An 8,689-nucleotide genomic window follows, 5' to 3' on the forward strand; every position below is an offset into this window, starting at 1 on the left:
AATAGGACTAAAACATCATTCCTAATTTATTATTAAAACAGTTGACTTCGGTATGGAGGTATCATCTCTGCAGCCCTCGGCCTCAGTCGGCATGTTGCTCAGTTCATTTATAGTAGTAGTGTTCATGACGCGCACCTCCAGATCCAGATCCAGATCCGGATCCAGATCCAGATCTGTCTCCTTAACGCTGCAGAGGTTTTATAAAAACCTGTGGTATTCGGATTATCAGCCGCATGGGATAAAGCAATAAATGGGCCAGTGGGGTCCTGAATGGGTGCAGTGGCGTGAAGGGGAGTAATTACAGCTTCATATTAATTGTGTTTTTTTTTTTTCTTTTTCACGCACACACACACACACACACACACACACACACACACACACACACACACACACACTGAAGCGAAGCGGTGGTGACATCTAGGAGGGCCAAGTCTTTGTGCTGAACACTTCAAGTTTCAAAAACAAGGCCAATTGAAGCGGCGGAGCTCAAAGCCGGCACCATTGTAGGCGAACACATTGAGTTTTGATTGGGGACAATGGTGTTTCTCAAATTTCTTGCAAAAAGAAAGCCATACTCCATCTGTGATCTCAATGAGCGCCTATTCATGAGCTTCCTTCTTTTCTGCGCCATTCGTTGGTGGAGAAAAGGAGGCAGATGTGGAGGGATAGAGCAGGGGAGAGTGCATTTTAATTGGCTGCAGTGTGTAGGTCTGTCTCTGTCTTTTTTTCCCTCTCACACACACATAGACACGCAAACACACACACACACACACACACACACACACACACACACACACACACACACACACACACACTAGAGTTATATGCCACTATAGGGCTTGCAGAAGGGAGAGCGAGAGAGCCCAATAATCTCGCCGTGTTGATGAACACTTGTAGCCCATTCATTAAACAAAGATAATCCCTGCCAACCTACCTCGGGGGCACAAAAACGGTATTTTTTCTGCGTGTGTGTGTGTGTGTGTGTGTGTGTGTGTGTGTGTGTGTTAGATAGAGGGAGAGAGATTGCCTGAGTGCTGGCCAACAGCTTTGGCAGAGAAGGACCCTTCAAATCTTTGAAATATTCACACGCCATGGCAGGGTTATCCCCCATTTACAAATAAGTGTTATTCTAGCGGGTGCAGAGTGATGCTTGAGAGACCTCTCTCTGCCTCTTCAGCTCGAGTGTTTGCAGCACATGGCCTTATTACCCGGCCAATCCTGCTGTAATTTAGCCTGTATGGCTGTTTGTCTTTGTGACTTCTGCGAGGCTGAACTGCAGGCTGAAAGCAATCACACAATCTTCTCAGTTTATTCTGCAGTGATGGGAAGTACTCAAGTGCTGGAGTCAAGTGCGCATCGTTAACTCAGTATTTCCGTTGTAACACTCCTCTTTTACCTCATTACATTTATGCCAGGGTGTAGTTACATTGCTGATTTAATGTTATATAATAAAACATGATGGATTGTATAGACTTTGGCGCAATGTGTGCATTTGCCCCCCCCCCCCCCCCCCCCCCAAATAACAAAAGTAAGCTGCAGAAATCGCCATAAATTAATGCAGAAAATGCGCAAATTGGTGCAGAAAAATCCACAGAAATGCAAGAAATTGATGCTCAAAATATAGATCAAAGAGATATTAAGCAGTTAAAATCCTAAAACAATGAATACTGCACAATCCAGTAATATTATATATGATAATTTAATCCTACAGAGGCAATTTTTACGCATGTGTCTGGCACATTTCTTCATTTTTAGTACTTTCTGGTATCACTTACACTAGAGTCCATTAGTTCTTGTCATGCACAATTAGTTTAAATATTGATAATGGCTAATTGCAGACCTCATGTGCGCACCTCATTCTGCGGTGGATAATAATAATAATAATAATGTGCACATTATAGCACATTAAAGTCATCATCTCCCTATACAAATTAACACTCTATCTTTAATGTATGTTACTGTTTTATGTCAGAGGCAAGCAGGTTATAGACTCCCCCATCCCTGTGTCCGCTGCTCCCCTGACTCTGCCCTTACAGGAATGCATTTAGCTTGATCCATTTCCCCCTGCGCACTGGAGCTGCTGGTGTGAAGTGGCAGGTTAACAGCTTCTTGTCTATAAGCCCGGGCCCTACTCGGTGTGCCCGTCAAGCGTGTAAATACTTCTGTGAAAAACCCCGTGCGTTTCTTTTCTCCGCGGCCCCTTGTCTAACTGCTACTCTAACCTCTGCCTCTGTGTGACAGAGCCGGCTGCTGCAGCGGGAGAGCGCGGGAGGGGATCCGGGCCCAGCCGGGCTGCAGGCGGGGCAGCGGCAGTGGGAGAGGCCGCTGAGAAAGCCGCGCCGGGGTGCAGGGGCAGCGGAAACATGCTGCTACATATGTTGGGTCAAGCATGGCCTTTGTTGTGATCTTAAAAGGGTGTTAAAAACCCACTCGGCTGTAGCACTCCTGAAAGAAATGAAAGCATCGCGTGGTTTTTTTGATGCATAGGCCTAATGAAGTGGTTAAAAGAATGTTGGATTTTCTAAGTGCTCACAGTCACTTTTAATTGCGCAGGGGGCATTTTTAATTGGGCCGGGAGAATAATAGTCAACATAATCCCTATCATAATGCATATTTCTTTTTAAAAAATGAACTTTCCGTTAGGCTGTGCCAAAGTAAGACGATGAATATAACCCTGGAGCTGCGCAGTGTGCGCGCCTTGAGTGAAATCAGTTTACGCAGAGGCTGTGTTAATTTCACTGGACACCCTTCTGAATTAATTAACTTGTAATAATATTAAACACAGAGCCGTAATAGTTCTCCATGGGCAAATATACCTCAATAAACACTTGTTAAATCCGTGTAATTATCACTTAAGATCCACTCTTATCAACAGTGGACATTGATGATAAGAGCTGATAAATGGCCCAAGTTTTCCTGCAGGAACTTCCACACTTGTCTTTAACTGTTCCCTTTTGCTTTGTCTCGGCCTGCACACACCGAGCAGCCACACTAATGAGAAGTACAGGCTGCTTTATTTTTAAATCATCCATCCTGAGGTGAGAGCAGACGCCTGTAATCTCTCCACTGAGCGCCGGGCCTTCTCTGCAGTTTGCAACTATCACTTTACCACGCAGGACGGGCAAATTTTCATCCGAGCGAGATCGTCGCCCATGCAGATAATTACTTTGAATGTCAAAAAGATGTAGTTTTAATATCGTCTCTATTAGCCTGTTGGCTAGGTAATTAAGGTGCAGATGACAGCGGCGAGGGAAACAGATGGCATTTGCTTACAGTGATTCAGAAAGTAAACAATGAGCCTGGGAGGGGAGAGAGGCAGGGCTGCACACACTGACTCACTGCTGCACACCGAGCAGCCATTTCTTTTTTTCTTCATCAGCTTTCAAGTTGTTGTTCCTCCTCCTTCACTAAGACTGTTGTTACCGTCCTCCAAGGGGACCGACAATTGTTGATTTAAAAAAAACATCTATAACTTTTTAATCTGAATTCAAATACCTGCGCGAGTTATCTGCCGAGCGAACAGGTGAGGAAGCAGGTGGTTTGCGCGAGTTGCCCTTTTGTAGCTCTGCGCGGCGTGGACGTCTTAAATCTCCGGAAGCATCACAGTCGTTAGTCACTTAATAGGAGGCGATGGGAGGATGACGCACCACCCGCGGCTACACCTTAATTTATAGAATTTAATGACAAGACGGAGGAAATAATACGCATGAATACACTTAGTTCTATTGCTGATAAAGTAAAAAAAAAAAAAAATTAACAAACGAACTAAAGGCGACTATTTTATTGTCTATTTTAAATTCGAGTTGGTCGATTAATTCTAACCTGGAGACGGCACGAGACAACTCAATTAAACTAGACTTTAATTAGACCTTCGTATATTTGTTGTCGCTAATAATAATTGTAACAATAACAATAGTAAAAAATTATATCATATATTCCCATTTATTTTTTCTTTTTAAATTCTTTTTATTTCTGTGTAGGCTGTATGATGTACAGCCATCGTTTAAATGAGAATAATTAATGCTAAAAGTTAAGATAAAAATAAATATAGCTACAGTAATTTAACCATGCGCAATAATCGCATCAGTAATTAGAAAATAAATTAATTAATAAATTAAAATATTTCGAGTAATTTTCGTGTGCCTTAGAATTATTCAACAATAATTATACAATTAAAATGTGATTTAAAAAATATTTCTGTAGTTAATAAAATAATTAAACGTGCACAATCGTGCGTAAAAGCGGTGCCAACTAATTCGTAATAAACCGTTTTTTTTGTCTTGCGACACGGCGTGTCAGACTGGTGAGAGGAAAATCCCAAAATCATCAGCTGTTTATTTTTTCATTTTTTTTTTAAAGCATTATTAAAAGATGGGTCAAAGCAAATAATTATAATTATGGATCATTTTCATTTGAGAAATCATCACATTGCATTTTAAAATCAAAATAAAGACACAGAAAACATGTGGTTGGGCATGCTCATTTAATCCATCACTCCATACAACGAAAATTATCTAATTTAGGATACATCAAATATAATATTTCCAAACAATTTGGGCTACAATATTTACAAATATTACAGGTTATAATATATTCTAAATAATAATTTGGATGTAGCCTATAAACAAAGCGTATACATGTTTTTTTTCCTTCTTGGACTTCATGAAACAAATATTTAAATTGCCATAAATTAAAATGTCGAACAGATTTCGTTATATCTGGTGTAGCGACCACGAGACGAGGTTATAATTTGGACAGGGTTAAACACTCCGTAGTTTCCTGAAGCCGAGTGAACCGTGCACGTTAACCATTTAGCATCATCGATAGCTTCACTCCGTGCAGTCAATAACCTTCTGCAAATATACACTCCTTTTCCGACAGATCAAATTTCGCCTCCTCTTGAATCAATAAAATAAATGATACTTACCTTCCAGAGGCTGATGAGATTACAGTCACGCATCATCTTTATTTTGGGGCAATATAACCTAGTCTGTAATTAGCAGCATAAAGAATGGAGACTTCATACCCCGTCAATCATGTCGCCAAATGATACAGAATATTTCTTGAGGAAATATAAAGTAAGTTCTTGGAAGGGCTGAACATTTTCCTTCATTTTAAGGGCTATTATTTAATATTTCAGTGTCCTGTTTGGCAGCATGTCGCCCCCATGGTACAGCTGAATAAAAGCAATAACACAGGCTATTGTTTTAAATCTATAAAATTCTTTTTTGGAAATACACAGCATCGATTTTTAGCTTTCCGGGAACTCCCTTCAGATTCTTAACACTTGATATTTGGAATAAGAACTCAGGTGGACACAGTTGAAAAAAGAGGCAAGCCAATCAGATTGCTCCTTCCCCCTTTGGCCAATGACAGACGCCACATTGTTGTCAAATTTGTCTAATGAAAACGTAGGAGCAACAATAGAGAGGGGAGAGAGGGATCTGTATCCACTGACAATCTCTGGAGGAAGTTAGTGTCTCAGGCTGCGGCGAGTAACAACCTCGGCTCCTCCTGGACAGTTTGAACTTCCTATCGGGGAGGAATGATCGCTCCTGTAGCCTCCTGCTCTTTTCGGATTTAAACTCGACAGAATCTTGATATTTTTGCCTCTTCTGCAGACTCACTGAACACTTTACATTAGAGTTTCGATCATAGACTTTTTGCACGATAATCTCGTCAGTAGACAGACATCGCTGCCTTCACCTGTTGCCCAGAGATGTTGAGATCCACTGAGCAGATGTGAACGGCTCAATACTCGTGTAACTCAATCAGATCGTACAGAAAAGCGCAGTTTTCTTGTTCAAAGTTCAGCTACATCAGTGAGGAAGGCGGGCATGGATCTGAGACCGGAGCTCCCCACAGTCTCCTCTGCCTCTCAAGTCCACCCGGGAGCGGCAGCGGCCGCCGCGGCAGCCTCCATCCCGGTGTCCATGGCAAGCAACCTCCTGCGCGGCCCTCCGCTCCTGCTGCGCGCCGCGGACAAGTACCCGCGCACCCCGAAGTGTGCCCGTTGCAGAAACCACGGCGTGGTGTCCGCGCTGAAGGGCCACAAGCGCTACTGCCGCTGGAAGGACTGTATGTGCGCCAAGTGCACCCTGATCGCCGAGAGGCAGCGGGTTATGGCGGCGCAGGTGGCGCTGCGGCGGCAGCAGGCGCAGGAGGAGAACGAAGCCCGGGAGCTGCAGCTGCTGTACGGCACGGCGGAGGGACTCGCCCTGGCCGCCGCCAACGGCATCATCCCACCGCGTCCCAACTACGAGGTGTTCACGTCTGTCAACAGCGAAAGTAACTCAGGTGAGTGGAGCACCTGAACGCCTCATGTAAAGCATAAGAAGTGCAGTTGGTTGTTTTATTAGAGCAGATAGAGAGCTGTAAAAACCTGCAAACTCCACTGTAAAATAGACTTTAAACATAAGAGCAAGGCGGCATTGTAAAAATAAATATAGGCCTCGATATTACTGATCATTCCCTGCTTTCATACTAACATGTTATGGCATATATGACTCAGACTCAACAGCTAGAAATGTGATTTTTGTTTGTCATATTAATATGAAGATGTGGTTCGTTTGAGGATCCAGTAAATGTTTAATAGAAATGTGTCAATGCTGCCTCTTTAAAGGCCTGTGTGATGTAATTTTAATTTCCTGACTTTGCCACTGATTAATACTCTGGTTATATGTTGCCACATTGTGCCCCCATCTTACGCAATGTCATATTCTGATAAACAGATTCAAGTATCCAGAAGTATGAGCTGTTCCCAAAGAGCCAGTTGTCCGGATCCGCCACCCCCCAGCAGACTGTGGGGAAGCCGGCGTCCACCGAAAGTGACTCGGCCCCTGGCATCTCGTCCCCAGACGGCCGACACGGAGGCTCGGGTTCAGAGAACGGAGACAGTGAGTCTTTCATCAACTCACCGGTGTCTAAGCCTTTAAAAGACGGAGGGGAAACCCCCGGCTCCGTCAGCTCCATCGGCTCTGACTCCGGCTCTGAGACCGATAAAGACGAGCAGGAGCCCTCCCCGTCCTCCGCGGCCTCCCGGCACATGAACGCCATCGACATCCTGACCCGAGTGTTCCCCAGCCACAAGCGCAGCGTCCTGGAGCTCGTCCTGCAAGGCTGCGGCAAAGACGTGGTACAGGCCATCGAGCAGATCCTCAACAACAGCGGCGCGCAGGGCTCCAACAAGGCCGGGGCAGATGAGACGTGGACGGCCGAGAGGGTGCTCCAAAGCGCGCAGCAGGCTCCGCCGTCCTCCGCATCCACAACTGCCCCGACGAGGCCCATGTTACCCGGAGCCATGACGCTCAGCAACCGCTCTGCGTTTTCTCCTCTCCAGCCAAACTCCCCGCACTTCGGCGCCGACCCCAGCACCTATCCTCTGGGCACCCACCTGGGACTGAACCCGCTGCGGCTGGCCTACTCTGCGCACAGCCGGGGACTGGCTTTCATGACGCCCTACTCCACCACCGGGCTGATGCCCACCCTGGGCTTCAGACCCCCGATGGACTATGCCTTTAGCGACCTGATAAGGGACAGGACGATGTTACACAAGGAGCAGGGCTACGCCAGCGGCCTGTACGGGCCTTTGGTCAACAACACGCCGGAGAAACAGTGAGGCTGGCGGACTGACCATAGAGACACATTGCATTGTATTTGTAGCCACAAGTGTTGAATGTTCTGGCGAAAATCTGTGATGTGTTTTGGCTACAGGCTGCTGTACATAATAGGATTATCTGGCTTGTAGTCAAATGGTCTGAGAGGAAAAAAACTAAACTCGCTTATGTGTAATTTTCAAAAATAATTTTATATGTTTGACTAAGAAAGTTTGGATGACATTCCCCAGGTATGAACAAGATCAATAAAATGGCGTGAAGCTGAAAAGATATTTATACATTCCAAAATAAATCACAACGAGAAGATAAAAAATAAACCCAAAATGTGCTTTTATTACTGATTTTTATGTCAATTCTGCAGGATTTAAAATAAAGTAACGAAGTAATGATTTATCAGAGAGTTAGGACTTTTTAAAGCCCATCCAATCTTTCAGCTGGCTGTTGAAACTGAAGTGCATATGATGCTCAAAAATCAAACTCTAAATATGCATTTCTCTCTCTCACACACACACATGGAATATTAAATGAGGCAGAATTAAGTTATTATAACATGTAGATTACGGATGTTAACCCTATTTCCTGATGTACAAGTTGAACTAATGATGTGTAAATGCCATCCCTCTTTTTTTGTTCTCTTATGTATAATTTCACTTATCTCACCTGTTTGTTTTAGTTCATTTCCAGCTGCCTGTATTGTATATTGCATTTGGTAATATGAAACGCTATGCTATATTTGACTTTTCATTTTTCCGTTAGTCAGCTCAGATATTTTTGTGACAAAGTGCTGGATCAAGTCAGTTCATCTTCAAAATGTTACAAGCTGTGCTGTCACATTGTATGAATATGCTGGAAATAAATGTTATTTTAAAGAAAGTGGGGAAAGTGTAATTACTCTGTGATGAGACAGATGAAGCATCCGCGTGTTGACACGTTTTAATTTGGGAACGGAGCATCAAAAAAAATCAACTCACGCATAAACGGAGAAGCTTTCAGATGTGCCAGACGGTTTGGCCTCTGGTGGGTAAAACATTGTTTCTGCACCGAAACACTGAATCTCTTCAAACAGTGAATCC

The 8,689-nt window shown here is 44.0% G+C and overlaps 1 protein-coding gene across 1 annotated transcript; it reads left to right on the forward strand.

Annotated features, from left to right (window-relative positions):
* Nucleotides 1–5,456: 5,456 nt before the first annotated feature.
* dmrta2 (DMRT-like family A2) lies at nucleotides 5,457–8,489 on the forward strand. The gene is made up of 2 exons (XM_049587768.1): nucleotides 5,457–6,297; nucleotides 6,732–8,489. Exons 1-2 carry the CDS (start codon nucleotides 5,838–5,840, stop codon nucleotides 7,616–7,618), a joined length of 1,347 nt encoding a protein of 448 aa, XP_049443725.1. The 5' UTR covers nucleotides 5,457–5,837; the 3' UTR covers nucleotides 7,619–8,489.
* Nucleotides 8,490–8,689: the final 200 nt, after the last annotated feature.

The sequence above is a fragment of the Epinephelus fuscoguttatus genome, linkage group LG10 (assembly GCF_011397635.1).
Source record: "Epinephelus fuscoguttatus linkage group LG10, E.fuscoguttatus.final_Chr_v1".
Classification (NCBI taxonomy): domain Eukaryota; kingdom Metazoa; phylum Chordata; class Actinopteri; order Perciformes; family Serranidae; genus Epinephelus; species Epinephelus fuscoguttatus.